At 41.1% G+C, this 16,824-nt stretch overlaps 1 protein-coding gene across 3 annotated transcripts in view; it reads right to left on the reverse strand.

The window, feature by feature from the left end:
* The window catches only part of RNGTT (RNA guanylyltransferase and 5'-phosphatase), a 415,119-nt gene that overhangs the window by 208,335 nt on the left and 189,960 nt on the right, over nucleotides 1-16,824 (reverse strand). For all 3 annotated transcript variants that reach the window (XM_005299708.4, XM_005299707.4, XM_024103027.3), the window contains one exon: nucleotides 9,459-9,623. In XM_005299708.4, the coding sequence (XP_005299765.1) occupies nucleotides 9,459-9,623 (165 nt within the window). The remainder of the gene's footprint in view (nucleotides 1-9,458; nucleotides 9,624-16,824) is intronic.

Below are 16,824 nucleotides of genomic sequence, written 5' to 3' on the forward strand. Positions count from 1 at the left end.
TATAAATTTTCCTCCTAATCTTTTCACAAAACATTCTGATGAGGAGAAAATTTAATACACAGAAAAAGTAGTGGAAACCTCAGGCACAAAAACAGAATATCAAAGCTTTATTAGTAACAGTGGCATTATATCAACAATATACACCTCTACCCCAATATAACGCTGTCCTTGGGAGCCAAAATCTTACCGCGTTATATTGAACTTGCTTTGATCCACCGGGGCGCGCAGCCCTCCCTCCCCCACCCCGCCCCCCCCGGAGCGCTGCTTTACCATGTTATATCCGAATTCGTGTTATATCAGGTCGAGTTATATCAAGGTAGAGGTGTACTTGACACTTTGCAGATGGTAATAATACGTATTCTGTCTAGAAAAGCTTACAGTCCAACTATACAACCTATATACATTTGGAAGGGGACCAGGGGGAACAAAAAGTAGTGTTATTTAAATTCAAAGCTTTAGATCCAAACAGTAAAAATATTCATATTCAGGGATTGTGAAAGATAGCCATATAGTTAACAGGAGGAGTGTAGACCACTAGAGAGATTTTATTTAAACAGTCAAGAAAATAAGCAATCAAACATGAGTCTAGCTTCCTGTCTTTTCGGGTGATAACTATAAAAAGGTGTTCCACATATCTGCTTCAGATCCCTACAGATCAGTTCTGATTGTCATCTATTGGCAACTATTTCTAAACTGTATTGACTTTGACAGAGCTACAATACTAAAACCACATTTCGCTAAATTCTGAGCTTTAGCTCCTGACAGCAACTAGCTCTTAAGGGATAAGCTGTCAACAGTTAACAATGACATATAAAGCAAGCAACTTACCCATTTTTAACGTTGCATATAATGGTTTTAAATTTTATAAAAAAATTCAGCATCCGCGTAGATTAATACTGCTGTTTAATTGGTCTACCAATAGAGACCACATTTAAAACTCTCTTTAGTCCATTACACTGCCAGTAAGAGATCACTAAATATTTACTAACAAATCATCAGCCTTTTCGTTATCTCCTAAAAATGGGTATAAATTGCTAAATACTCCATAAGACCAAAGTCTTTATAAGGAAAACTATTACAACATACAAATTCCCCTACAGAATTAATAACTAACAGCATGTTAATATAAAACTACTTCCATGACAGGTTTCAGAGTAGCAGCCGTGTTAGTCTGTATCCGCAAAAAGAACAGGCGTACTTGTGGCACCTTAGAGACTAACAAATTTATTAGAGCTTAAGCTTCCGTGGACTACAGCCCACTTCTTCGGATGCATACTTCCATGATTAACACTTAACTCTTACTCCTCCTTAATTTAAATATATGCTAAGACACCTCTGGCTTCTCTAATTTGAACTGTTTTATACATTAGTTTCTTCTTGAAACACAAAACTGATATTTTTATTAGTCCTTACTGTCTGCCTTTGTGTACATTTGTGCACTGTTAGCTAAAAGAAAATATTTGAAATAAAACCCTTTTTAATATTCATTTCATAGTACTGTCTGACTATCAGTATGTGATAGTTTTGCAAGGGGAATTTGAGATTTTTTTTTTTTAGGGCCAGCTGGACCCTCCTCAGCTCCAGCAAGTTTATGTCACATAATTTCTCTCTTCTTGATCCTCTTTTCTGTGGTGCTGATCCACATGTGTGTCACAGTCATAGAAACTGTTGTCTGTGATTAGGACCCTGCAGTCTGGGATTCTCAGAGCTGTTCCTGAACTTTTTGTCCCGCTAATACAGAGAATGGAGCATTTTACAGGGCATTTGTACTATTTTGGATGTGTTCTTGAGCGTGATTTCTGTGATAGAAGATAAATCTCTAGAGTTCCTGCATGTATAACCTCAATCATGGACTTACGTTTATGTATCAAAGGGGTAGCCGTGTTAGCCTGAGCTCACGAAAACAACGAGGAGTCGGGTGGCACATTAAAGGTTAACAGATTTATTTGGGCATAAGCTTTCGTGGGTAAAAACCCACTTCTTCAAATCCATACATCTGAAAGCTTTTTTTACCTACGAAAGCTTATGCCCAAATAAATCTGTTAGTCTTTAAGATGCCAACGGACTCCTAGTTGTTTTTACTTTTATGTGTGATTCTAGACATCATAGTAGTTGGAAGTACAAGGGTACGTCTACACTTACCTCCGGGTCCGGCGGCAGGCAATCGATGTTCTGGGATCGATTTATCGCGTCTGGTCTAGACGTGATGAATCGATCCCGGAAGTGCTCGCCGTCGACGCCGGTACTCCAGCTCGGTGAGAGGAGTACGCGGCATCGACGGGGGAGCCTCCCTGCCGCGTCTGGACCCGCGGTAAGTTCGGACTAAGGTACTTCGAATTCAGCTACATTATTAACGTAGCTGAATTTGCATACCTTAGTCCGAAGTGGGGGGTTAGTGTAGACCAGGCCACAAGTGAAGGGGGTATTTTGTTCTTTGTAATTCTGGATATCTCATCTGTATCTCTCAGAATCTCCAAGTGATCAATCCTCTGAGAGGGTCTCAGTGAGCTTTTCATCGGGTTTATTACAAATCCATGTACCTGGGGAACACAGTCAGAGTGAGTTTGCAGAGCGGCTACCCAAATGCTGTAACAAATGAGAATGTCCTGATCAGCATGTAGACCAGAACAAGGGGTGTTCCTAGAAAACTTAATTTAGCAGCTATCACTGCTATGTGGCCAACATTAGTCTTGTTCCGGCAAGTATACCTTCTGTGACCAAACATGAGAAGATTCCAGTACATGGATGCATGGAGATACAAAAAGATGTTCTCCGAGAGCACAACTGTCAGAAAATCTCATGAAGAATTGCTGATATGGTGAAAGACAATTTCAGAACCACTACACTGGTCTGGTCCGTTAAGCCTCCAGGTCTAAAACAATGTAGATCCAATCTGAGTTCTTCTTAACAATAAAGAAGATGCAGTATAGCCTTAAGAAACTCCTCCTCTTCTTTTGGAGTTGACACTACATGCGAGATCTTTTTTCAAGCATAACCCAGCACTTGGTGGGATTCCTGGATATTAGAGGGACAATAAAAAGATTAGCTGGAAAGTGAAGTTCCAGAAATACAAAGAGGATACTAGATTAAACTGGTACAAAATGTCCAGCAAATACGATATTGTTCCTGCCAAGGGATTGCTGCAACCATGTTGTAGGAGCTTCGAGGGAGCAGAGGATGCCTCTAAACCTCTTCTGGGGTGCTATTATCTGGTTGGTAGGGTCCTTAGGAAAGACATGCCATTCTCCAAACATCCTCATGCCCCACCTATCTTGAGAGAAGTATATCTTTTGCCAGGGATCCACCACTGTGATGACTTTCAGGAGGGAAAAGGAATTCTTCAGCATTTGGGTTTTGTAGAATATTTAGGTGGCCCCTTGTGGTCCAAAATGACTCCTTCAAAAGAGTCATGCATCAGTATGAGGCAATCTGATTTTACCTTAGAGAGGAGGTTCTTTGTTTTCAATGACAACTCCTTTTCTAGTTGAATTTCTACCATGGCTACACTCCTTTGGGCCCTGGCTGTAAACATTTATGTTATTAGAGTCTGTGGATTTCTCCTGTTGTATTCCTCCCATTTTGGAGGGTGTCTATGGAGAAGAGTGTGGGGGAGACATGAACCCTCCTTTGTGGAGAAGCAAGATCTCTTCATATAAGTTATTACCATGGAAATGGCAGGGGTTTACTTAGTGGCTCACTTCCCTTCCTACTCTGAAGCATAACTAAAGAGGAAACAAAAAGGGAGAGGTCTATAAAGGACATCTCAACTTTACTTCCCGAGCATGAGACTAAAGATAAGAATAAATTGCCAGACTCTTCTTTGAGAATAATAGAAGGTTATTCACTATGTGCAATAAATGATGTACTTTGAGATGTGTGTCACATAGGTGTTTCAACGTAGATGCAGCAGTGCCCGCTGCGCTTGGGATCAGAGATCTTCGGGCAGCAGTGCCCATTGGGTCGCACATGCACTTCTCCCCATCTCACACCGTGGGCGGCATCTATCTATAGTGTTGTGTGGTCCAACCGTCCGCAGTTCCTTCTCTACTGCAGAGCTTAATCTTTGAGCTCCGAAGCAGAGGGGAGGTGGGTGGGTAGTGGAGCATCCATAGGGAATGGAATACACCCTTTTTTGATTATTTCCACGACCCACTTCTCTGAAGTGATTTGCCGCCATAATGGATAAAACGGGGCTAAACAGTTGTCCAACAGTCGTCTTCATTGTGCATCATACTGATGGTGAGGAGTGAAAGGTGGAGGTCAGGATCTTGAGGTACACTGGTATTTCCCCTGACATCTCTTCAGCCCTGATGTATATATATGCAGAGAGAGCAGAGAGTTGCTCCAGAGTCCTTTAGAAAACGTAGGGACTCATCCATATACTCGGTAAATAGTTTGGAATCCTCAAAGGACAGATCCTGGTCTATACTTCTTTAGGGAATCTGGAGAGGTGAAGCCAGGATGCTCGTCTCATTACCATGGCTGTTGCGATGGAACAGGCAGCCGTGTCTGCAGAACCCAGGGAAGCTTGTAGTGCTGTGCGGTCGAGAAGGTGTCCTTCAGACACAAGTGTCTGGAATTGCTCCTCCTTATCCTCTGGCAGATGTTGACAGAATTCCTGGTATTTTAGAATAGTTAATATGATTGTATTTGGCCATAAGAGCCTGGTAACGGGCAATATGGAACTGACGTGTAGCAGAAGAATACGCTTTGCGAATGAAGTCTAGTTGCTTCCAGTCCCTGTTTGGCGTTGCCCTGGGGTGGTGTTGGCGTCCCTTCTTGTGTACCTCATTAATGATCAAGGAGTTTAGAGTAGGCTGGGGGGGAAAATTCCAAGTCCTTAGCAGGGACATAGTATTTTTTGTCCACTCACTTGCAGATTGGCGGGATGAATGCTGGGGTCTTCCAGAGTACCTTGGCAGGATCCACCAGGGCCTCATTGATAGGGAGAGCTATTTTTGCCAGTGTGGAGGTGTGTAGGATACTGAGCAGCTTGTGCTGTTGCTCTTTGACTTCCTCCAGAGGGATCTGGAGAGATTCTGCGCAGTAGTTCTTGAAAGTGTCTGAAATTGTTTGCTGACGCAGGTGGTGGTGGCATAATGGCCTCATCAGGAGAAGAGGAGTAGAAGTGGAGTGGTTGTGTAATCTCTTCCTCCATGTCTCCCTGCTGTTGCTCCATCGTTACTGGGTTGACATGAGGTAGTTGAGAGACGGATGGGGATATCAATTATGTGTCTTTCTGGCTCTGCTTTATGGGCAGTTTGGGAAAATGTGCCCTATTCCTACCCCATGGGTCCCAGTAAGGCCAATGTGGATGAATTGGTATGTGGGGTTGCATCCATGGGGGTCCGTACCACGGCCCCAGTTTGGTTCCGGGTAAAGGGGATGAGCAGAGGATTATCTGTGTGTGTGTTCTGGATTTGTGGGTGGAACAGAGCACTCTTCTTCCTCTTCCTCCTTGCTGGGAAAGGGTGAAGCAGTTCTCAGTGGTGAAAGGCAGTTTTGTTGTAACTCCCAGACAGAGTCATAAGCTATAGAGTGCTCTCTAGGAGTGGCGACTCAGGCATATTAGAGACAACCAGGTCCCTTGGAAAGCTGAATTGCTGTGGAGTAGGCAGGGGCATCATCGACAATGGTGAGTGTTTGGAAAGTGAAGGCATTATCAATGCCAAGAGCAGAGTGCATTCCCTTGAGTGGCTGGTAGATAGCTTACTTGGTGAAGAGAGCTTTCCCAGTGCCAAGGTTCATATCGGCACCAAGGGATTACTTGGTGCTGAGTGTTTGGTTGGTGGAAAGAGAGTTGTTGGTGCCGAAGAATCCAAGGTTATCTTGGATGAGGCACTCAATACTATTTAATAGTGAAAAGTACAAGGTCATGCATTTAGGGATTAATAACAAGAATTTTTGTTATAAGATGCAGACTCATCAGTTGGAAGTAACAGATTAGAAGGACCTCGGAATATTGATCACAGGATGACGATGAGCCGCCAATGTGATATGGCTGTGAAAAAAGCGAATGCGGTCTTGAGATGCATCAGGCAAGGTATTTCCAGTAGAGATAAGGAGGTGTTAGTACCGTTATACAAGGCACTGGTGAGACCTCATTTGGAATACTGTGTGCAGTTCTGGTCTCTCATATTTAAGAAGGATGAATTCAAACTGGAACAGGTACAGAGAAGGGCTACTAGGATGATCCGAGGAATGGAAAACTTGTCTTATGAAAGGAGACTCAAAGAGCTCAGCTTGTTTAGCCTAACCAAAAGAAGGCTGAGGGGAGGTATGATTGCTCTCTATGAATATATCAGAGGAATAAATACCAGGGAGGGAGAGGAATTATTTAAGCTCAGTACCAATGTGGACAGAAGAACAAATGGATATAAACTGGCCATCAGGAAGTTTAGACTTGAAATTAGACTAAGGTTTCTAACCATCAGAGGAGTGAAGTTCTGGAACAGCATCCAAGGGGAGCAGTGGGGGCAAAAGACATATCTGGCTTCAAAACTAAGATTGATAACTTTATGGAGGGGATGGTATGATGGGCTAGCCTAATTTTGGCAATTAATTGATCTTTGACTATTAGCAGTAAATATGCCGAATGGCCTGGTGATGGGATGTTAGCTGGGGTGGGATTTGAGTGACTACAGAGAATTCTCTCCTGGGTGTCTAGCTGGTGAGTCTTGCCCACATGCTCAAGGTTTCACTGATCGCCATATTTGGGGTCGGGAAGGAATTTTCCTCCAGGGCAGATTGGCAGAGGCCCTGGGGGACTTTCGCCTTCCTCTGTAGCATGGGTCACGGGTCACTTGCTGGAGGATTCTCTGCACTTTGAAGTCTTTAAATCATGATTTGAGGACTTCAACAGCTCAGACATAGGTTAGGGTTATTACAGGAGTGGGTGGGTGAGATTCTGTGCAGGAGGTCAGACTAGATGATCATAATGGTCCCTTCTAACCTTAAAATCTATGACTCTATGATTCTGTTTCGGAAGATCTTGCACTGTGCTTCTCGGTCCCAAGAGACAGTGTCCCCACTTGTGTTTCTGCCCATCTAGGGTCCTTGGACTTCTGTTTAGCTCCTGTGCCAGAGATACACGGATGGTCATAGGAGCGAAGTCTCACCCCTGAGGATGTTGAGGCTACTGACCTTGCAGGGGATGGCTTTTTCTGAGCCGGTTCCTTGGCAGGCGATGTAGTGGCCCATTTCTTCCCATCTGAGTGGGAAACAGAGGATTACCCCTTGGATGGCTGCAGCGAGCAGGAGATCAGCTGATGACTGAGCCGAGGTGAGAACCAGTTTGGAGAGCTATCAGGGCCGGGTCTGAAACTGGTTGCAAAGAACTCTCCATGAGAAGAATTTTCAGTCTGAGTTCATGGTCCTTTTAGGCCTGGGTAGTCAAGCTGATTCAGTGGGTGCACTTCTGTGCAATGTGGCCCTCACCGAGGCAGTGGATGCACCATGAGTGACCATCATTCACAGAAAAGGCCTCCCAACAAGAGAGGCACCTCTTGAACCAGGGGAATCCAAGCATACTTCCAAGGGGGAGAGCTTCCAATCGGGGAGAGCGGGAAATGGGGAAGCATAAGGTAACAGGGAGGGAAGAGTAACTAAAAGTTGGGTTTTTTAGGGGGAGAAAACTAATGAGAGTATCTCTAAAGGTTAAGGAGGAAGAAGGGCTCTGATCCAGATTGCTTTCCAGACCAAAGGTGGTTGAGAAGGAACTGAAGGCGATTGGACTGCACAGCACTATATATAGATGCTGCCCACAATGCGAGACTAAGAGGAGCGCATGTGTGGCCCAACGGGCAATGCTACCAATCTCCGATCCCTGGCGCAGGCGGCTCTGCTGCACCTACAGTGGAGCATCCATAGAGACACTACTTGAAGAAGTTATGTTACTCATTTTCATACCTGGGGAGGAACTCAAGACATTCCTTTTGAGGAAAAGATTAGATATTCGTTTTTAAAAGGGTATCTTAATTTACCCTGGCAGTGACTCTCCCTGTTTCATCATGCTAGCTGGGGGCAGGGTGACTAAAATAAGGAGCGCTGTGAGGGCTAAAAATATTACTTAAAATATTTTCCTGGTTGGCAGTCCAAAATAACTTAATACACCTAAAGATACAGTGGTCACCCATATGCTGCACTAAATTCACAAGGCTCAATCAGAAATAAAGTCTCTCTGGAACAGTGATTTCAGACCTCAGTGGTTCAGGAGCCAAAGTAGCAATCAACATTACGCAAAAGAGCCACAGTAGAGTGAATTTGTTTCATTTACTATAGTACTATATATTCATATTTAAACAGTATGACATGGGAAATATTTAGTGTGTGTGTGTGTAATTATTCTCACAGCAAAATAACTTACCAAGTATTTTAGTATTTTATCAACTACAATTGGTTAATGACATAGTAAAAGCATCCTGATTGGTTAATAATTAAATCACAGAGTGTTTTAATATTTATGTGCTGCAAAGAACTGCAGGAGATATAAAAGAGCCATTTGTGGCTCAGGAGCCTCAGTCTGAGTACCACTGCTCTGGACGGAAACTTTCCCAGGACCAGGACACACTATTAATTTATCATTCTGTTTGAAGACCATGTTCTAAGAATTTTCTCCTTCTTGTAGTTTTCATCAGTCACTCTGTTAGCCAAAAGGTTCTGAAATTCTGCCTACTCCCCAGCAAGCCCTTTCCCTGCCTCAAACTCTAGGCAATAATAAAAACACATGGAAGCAGGTGATTCAATGCTCAACCGTTACATTCAGCTATAAGTATTTTGCAGAGGACTACATATGACTAACTGCTATGGTAGGGATGAGTACAAATGAGCAGCTAGCTTTAGGAGAAATAAGGGTCACATGCCAACCAACATGGAAGAATTTAAAATAGCTGTACAGAAGGAAATCACCTTTCTACACTGAAGAAGTGCACAATGAGAATTAGGAATTCTAACATTTGTAAATAAACAGCTAAATAAGGTAACAGAAAATCAAGGAACACATTAAAAAAAAAAAGTAACAGGTTCCTTTCTTCAAATCCCAAGCATTGATTCTTCAGGACCTGAAGATGGGCTCTATGTAGCTTGAAAGCTTTTCTCATTCACCAACAGAAGTTCATCCAATAAATGATACTACTTCTCACACCTCGTCTCTCTAATATCCTGGAACCAACACAACTACAACAACAGTTCAGCATTGTTAGATAAAACTGAAGTTTGTGCAAAAGTAAAGAAGGGTTTTGTAAATGGAGAAAATGGTACTCCAGAAGGAATAGATAGATTAAAGCCACATGCCATATTCAGAGTGACCCTAATTCCCAAATCCCAGCCAAGGAGCGCTGAATGCTCCCTTAGCAATTGACATTGCTATAGCTAGATTAACAGAGGGAAAACCCAGATTCAGAACTAAGCTACTGTCTTTAGCACCACAACATTAATAAACCTAAATTCAATAAATTTACCTTTCTTGCAGCGTGGATGTCAAAAAATGGTTTGTTTCGAACACTGAATGGTTCCTGTGCTTTGTCAATAAGACCATTCTTCATCTTTTCATGCCGTGGAAATATAATCTCTTTTTCTATACATGCTAGTCGAATGTTAAAATCACATTCTCCAACTGGCTGTCCCTGCCAAGTTAAACAAAAAATAATATAAAAAACCTAAATGTTTATCAAATTATGATTAAACTGAAGTTTGCCTTACAAAATATTTATAAACAAAATATTTACAAATATACAGATACACTGAATATCATCAAAACATAACAAAATATACATATTCCTGTCAAATTTCCCAGCTTGCACATATTTCTCTAGGGCTGAAGAGGTCTGATGCCCTATTTATCCAATGATAGCTTATTTTATTTTTAAAAATGTCCTGCTAAACTTGTGTGTTCAAGAACTAAGAGAGCAAGTAATCTAAAATTGATGATTTCATAAGCATAGAATTGTGTAAGATAACCATAACAGTATTTTAATATAGTGCTGTTTTACTAATATTATTTAATCCACTTTGTTCATAATTTTTAATGACAACTAGCTGACAATATAACTTGCAAAGCTAACTCAAACCCTTGCTTCACGTGTATTACAAACAGCTTTCGTACCAAGAATTAGAGATTAGCATTTTTGTTATAGAAAATGAAGTTAAACACAGTTGTAGATTAGAAAATCTGAAAAAAAAAAAAAAAAAAAACCCTAGTATTACGTAAGGACAGCAAAAACTAGTAGAATAGATTATTGCTCAGTCATAAAAGGTACTAAAGTTCTTGTTTAATTCTCAGGTGTTAAACTGTGACCTTTCAAGAGCTGAAAGAAATTATTCATTTTATATCCTTCTTTACTCATTTGGTGTAATATATCAGATAAGCAAGGCAATTAAAAAAACACACATCTGGAAATGATCATAATGTGGTTTGCTTTATTTAGAGTACTAGCAAGTGGCAACTTACTGTAGCTGCCATTAACTGAATAGGAATAGATTATGTGGAAATGTAATGCTAATTTTAGAAATGTTAATTTCAATCAAACGTGTCAATTTTATAGCAATACAAGTCATATAGTTCATGCTTTAGCATTATGTCCAGAGTCTAAAATATTTGAGACTTATTTTGCCAAGCCCATACCTCACTCTGCCTCTTCCTCCTTCACATTCAAAAATAATGCACATTTTTTCACAAATTACCGCTACAAAATTTTCTTCATGCAGTGAACAAGGCACAAAAATTTGACCGTAAACTATGAAAGCTTTGAAAAGTTATAAGAAATTAAAATAGGAAACTAGAATAGGATAGGAATAGGAAACTAGGACAGAAAATATCATGTTGTCTTTATATAACTCTATAGTACACCCACATCTTGAATACTGTGTGCAGATGTGGTCACCCCATCTCAAAAAAGATATACTGGAATTGGAAAAGGGCAACAAAAATTATTCGGGATATGGAACGTCTTCTGTATGAGGAGAGATTAATAAGACAGACTTTTCAGCTTAGAAAAGAGATGACTAAGGGGAGATATGATTGAGGTCTATAAAATCATGACTGGTGTTGAGAAAGTAGATAAGGAAGTGTTGTTTACTACTTCTCATAACACAAGAACTAGGGGTCACCAAATGAAATTAATAGACAGCAGGTTTAAAACAAATGAAAGGAAGTATTTCCTCACACAATGCACAGTCAACTTGTGGAACTCCTTACCAGAGGATGTTGTGAAGGCCAAGACCATAACACGGTTCAAAAAAGAACTAGATAAATTCATGGATGATAGGTCCATCAATGGCTATTAGCCAGGATGGGCAGGAATGGTGTCCCCAGCCTTTGTTTGCTAGAAGCTGGGAATGAGCAACAGGGGATGGATCACTTGATGATTACCTGTTCTGTTCATTCCCTCTGGAGCATCTGGCACTGGCCACTGTCGGAAGACATGATACTGGGCTAAATGGACCTTTGGTCTGACCCAGTAGGGCCATTCTTATGTTCTTAGAATAGCAACATTTATTCTTTTTTTTTAAAAAGGACGATCAGAAGAGGCCGCCTTTGTGATCAGTAGAAGTATCACCCAATTCCTAAATCAAAAGGCAGATATAGGAGCAGAAGGAGAACCTAAACTATTAAAGAGGGAAAGATTAATAACCATTTCTCAACAAAAATATTAGAGGGATGGTACAGCATCAACATGAAAGGAGCATTTCTCATTTTTCTGATTATTTTTTCCATTTTAAATGAAGGCCTAGTTGAATTAATGAATAGTTAGAGTAGGGAAAATTCTAGAAGCAAGAGTGAGCAAAACTCTCATTGTTCACTTCATTTAAGTCACAGCATAGCTGTGAGATCTAATTTTAGGTACTGACACTCAAAAAAGCTACCACTCCATTGTTCATTCAAGCCAGTCTGTGTGGAGCATACATGAAAATACATCTACATAATGACTGACCTTGTCCACTCAGAGGAAATTTAATGGTTAACTAAACACAGACACAGATTTATTTTCTATTTACAATTTGGGAAAGTACAGGGCATCACCACCTTGATCTTTGCAACAAGTTATGGAAGAAAAGACCTGATTCTCAAGGAGTCTTTTCAACTTCAAAATATGTAACCAGAAAAGTTGAAGTTCACTACCCCATTATTCTGCTACTTTTCCTAAAACCACTTCCCCGCTCACTCATCTCTTATAAGACCTTCAAAAAACTAGGTCTAATATTTTAAATATTTTATCCTGAAAAAAACAGGAAATCGTGTTCACACAATTATTTTACAGTTAATCATTTAAAAGGGTTTTACTGTAGTGGCATAAATTGATTTGAAGCCATTAGTAGCTAGCAATTTCAATTCTTTTAACTGATTCCATATGAAATCTTCTAATCACCTTATTCTCTCTGCCTTAAAGAATCCTTTCCCTTCTCACACCTACTCTGAAGCAATTATCTCCCACTGTTCTGACACTCAAATTTTTATTTCAAAGCTAGTTATGGTATATTACCACTGGTTTCCTTGGGTAAAGGTCAAAGCTAGACTGATGTAAGAGTCTGTGGTTCAGAAATCATAGGAAATAGCTTGGAAATAATTCATCAACCACCCAAGTAAAAAAATTGGGATGGGTTTCACTCTTTCAAAGCATCCACTTTTAGAAAGGAACAGAAATTTAGCATAATTCTGAATTTAAATCAAGGACATATTGAATTCAAGTAGTGTTGGGAGGGCTTTTCTTTGTTATTAGCAGTTGACCATGATTAGCAAGTGTTGCTAAAGAATGAAATACAAAGCACTAGAGAGAAATAAAAGACAGACTTGTCCCAGACTGATCTTAAGTCTCCAAATGATAACACCCAATTTAAAAAAGAAGACCCCAGCTTTTAGCAAAAAATAGTAAGAGGTAACATAGGCTGTAATAAATAACTTGGGAGGAAAAACTAAAAATTGGAGATTGTTTAAATTCCCTCTCACAGTGAGAGAGAGATATTTTAAAACTGTTTTCCAAAAACATATAATGTGTTTTAGAATCCATTCTGGATTTAACACTTGACATGTCTCATTAGACATGTATCAGATTTTTTTTTAAATACCTATAAATATCTGAGTACCTAAACTGACTTCAGGATTTTGCAAGTTCTGATAATTTGTGAAGGGAGATTGTTATTGGTTCAGTGCTGCTTGATGATATGGCACTTTAGCTGTGTGTTAACATGTTAATTAACAAGGTTTTAAATTCTAGAGCAGACACTACACATGTTTTGTTCCATGAAGCAAATGTTTGTTGTAATAGTGTATTTTAGTCTTAAACACAACTAGCAAGAAACATTTGTGTCTATCTACACTAGCATTGGCAATTGTGTTAGCATGGGTTAATTAATGTATATTAAACCATGAGTAAAAATTCAAGTTGAGACATGCCCCCAGAGAAAAAAGAAGGCTGCTGAATTAACACCTCTTCCTATCTAAGCTTTACTAACATGGTGTAACTCTGTATAATTGTCCTGAGAGATCACAACACAAGGTGCTATGGTTGTAATCCATAGTACTTTTGTTAACACTGTTTTGTTTTTAATACAACCCCCAATCCCCATCAAGGAGAAAAAATTAACTAACCCAGTTCTTAAGGTAGGAAGTGGGGAGGCTGAAAGTTGCTATCCATTAAGCCAAACAGATGAATGAATGACACATGTGATGGATTTAAATGGGAGACTGTAACTTTATTAATTATACCTCAGAAAGGGACATTATACTTCCTCCCCCACACACACCCCTTTCTCACATGAGCCATTTACTGGTTCCAGTGAGGGTTACAGGGCTTCAATCAGAAACCAAACAGTAACTCAGAGTGGACCATCCCCGATCTACCCCATGGACTCAGCTCTGTTGTGAAACCTCTCTCCTTCCCTCCCCCACGTAAAAGGGGGTGTGATGACAGAGGCCACCAGGTGGTGGAAAGCAGTGAGTGCATCAGTCTGCGAAGACATCAGGCTCCTCCCTGCTTACGAGTGCTAAGTCCAACTGCAAAATGCCATATCTCATTTACCTCTGGGAGCTGGCCCTTTTAGCCTTTACCCATTCTGGACACCAGATAAGAGAGACACCAGCAACTAATATGGGTACACTCCACACCCACCATGCCTGGTACCCATCTCCTGCCTGACCCAACCCCTGGTCAAGGAGCCAAACACCAGCCCCAGCATTTGACAGATGCACTCCATCATACCTAAAATAACTCAGGACCATTGTATCAGATATGCCTGTGTTATCACAGTCCACTCCAAACTCCATAATTATCCTGGCTACCTCATGGCTCACATTTTTTCACATCCTGTCAACATGGGCTGGCTCAGTGGTCCCACCCACCAAATTCATCTTGGGAACATCTCAAACCAAACCAACTGAGCACAAGGCCATAACTGCAGAATCAGCTCCACATCCCTCTGTATCCTAATCCTTAAATTTAATCCAGTACAGTCCCCCAAAATCATTTTTTGCCCTGGTGAATAAGCAGGACATCAGGTGAGTACAGCTCAGCCATCACTGCATGCAGCAGGGATATGAGCTGGCCCCAGCTCATATCATCAAAGGCAAGGGGCATCAGCTTTGAAGCTCAGTTGTGATACACTTTCTGACGTGGCTGCCTGCTTGTGGGTTCAATGCACTACAAAATGCCCCCAGATACAAACATCAACCCTCTCTCCCAATGTCTCCATCTCAAGCAGGGATTTGCACCCTGTGTTCATCAGCTGAGCTTCCCTCTCTGGCACATGGAACCTGTTCCTCACCTTGGAACCCTGAACCACGACTTGGTATAAGAGGTGCTCTTGCAATTGTGGGTGGCCAGAGACTGCTTAGGCAGTAGGATCTGTGTACCCATCTGCCAGCCTGTGGGTATAAAATAGATATAATGCTCCATCTAAGAAGTGGGACTCCCATGAGAGCTTGGCTGGGTCTCTCTTGCTATCCCAGCCGCCCAGTCCCCATCACCCCTTCTATAAGGCCCTGTTCCCCATGCCACAGAAGCAGCAGCTCCTCCTCTCTCCCCCTTAACTGCAGCCATCTGGCTCTGACTTCTGCCACCCTGTCTACAGGGGCTGTGGAGACCACACAGGTCCCTACAGGGTGGCTATGTTCCACCTAGTAGTGTGCCCCATTCCTCCCTAATGGGGACACAATTACACAACCAACCAGAACAGCAGGGAAGATGGGGAAGAAACTTTCAGACATGGAGTCAAGTATCAGGGGGTAGCCGTGTTAGTCTGTATCTACAAAAACAACAAGGAGTCTGGTGGCACCTTAAAGACTAACAGATTTATTTGGGCATAAGCTTTCGTGAGTAAAAACCTCACTTCTTCGGATGCATTTCAGACATGGAAGCTCCCTGTATCATTGCCCCACTACTGGAGCAAGCTGCCACTATTGCTGCTAGGGAGGAAGAGGGGGGAGGGTCAGTCCCAGCCCAAGACCTGGCATGTGTGGAGAAGGTGACCCCTCTGAATCAAAGTTCCCCAGAATCTAAAATCCTTCCAACCCTTTGTTACTACTTGCCCAACATGTGCTGACTCTTTTCCCATGCCTCCTCCAGTGTTGTCCAATGTTTTCTTACTCCAGATATGGCTAAACAGGAACTGCTTCTTTGCAGCTAACTGGAGAATAAAAGGCTTTTGAAAAGCCCAGGCTATCTTAAATTAGCTGCCAGGTGCCCCTCCCTTGCCTATCAGCTGGCCCAACCCCCCTTGCCCAGCCAATGGCTAAGCAGAGAACCAAAGGAGGGGAGTGTGAGGGAAAAAAATCTCCTTCTGCCATGCATTTTGGACTTCTCTCCTTCCCTGCTGTCCAGACTGTCCCCTGCTAAAAATAGTGAAAGGGTATTTTGTCATGTCTGAGCCTATAGTTTAAATAGCGCAAACTATATCCAAACAAAGCAAATTTTATAGATATGTTAAATCAAAATGTATGCCCCACCGGTCCACTTTGAATCTTCTGGGTGGAAAATGATGCAAAAAAATATTTTAATAAAATGTAGGATTTCAGGACTTGTAGACAAACAGTCACGGTAAAGGAGAAAAAAATTCACTAGCCCAATAGGGATTCTTCAGGTAGGAAGTGGGAAGGCTGAAAATTGCTGTTTATTTTGTCATGCCTGAGCCTACGTTGTCCAACTATACCATAGACATTTTCTTATGGATAAATGTGCAGATGGCAAAAGTGTGGTATTTGAATTATAAATCCCACAAGCACAGTGTTTTTAATGGAAATGCTATCACAGTGCTGCCAGGCTCTACTTCAATAAAGCACTCTAAGTCTGTGTATCCAGTAAATATTTAGCTTGGTCTGGGATGGACTAAGAATCTCTCTTTTTTTTTTTTTTTTTAAATTTGGTCTGGAAATAAACTGCCAGCAGAACATATTCCTTTTTATTCCCAAAATCAGTACCTTAAATAATATGAATAATTCAGTACATACTATGTACACCCACACAAAATATGCATACAAGTACCGCACATGCCTTGATTTACTGAACCATAACAGAACATATGCCACAACTGCCTTAACAACTTTAATGATTCTAGAACAAGACTATGATATAAACATAGGCTAAAATGTCAGCCTGTGGTAACATTATTACTGACAATTCAAAGCACACACAGCTGACATCTGCATTTCCAAAGAGAAATCCCTTCATGCCTCTCCATTTTCAGAGGGACCTGCAGCCTAATACCTTGAATTCTATACTAATGGACTAGTATATATTTCTCTTGACAGTGGAATTATGATTGTGGATATAAATTTTAAATCTTTATTTATTTAAGATAGCTTCATGAATATATGTATTTAAATAAAGTTAATTA

Source organism: Chrysemys picta, chromosome 3, assembly GCF_011386835.1.
Source record: "Chrysemys picta bellii isolate R12L10 chromosome 3, ASM1138683v2, whole genome shotgun sequence".
Classification (NCBI taxonomy): domain Eukaryota; kingdom Metazoa; phylum Chordata; order Testudines; family Emydidae; genus Chrysemys; species Chrysemys picta.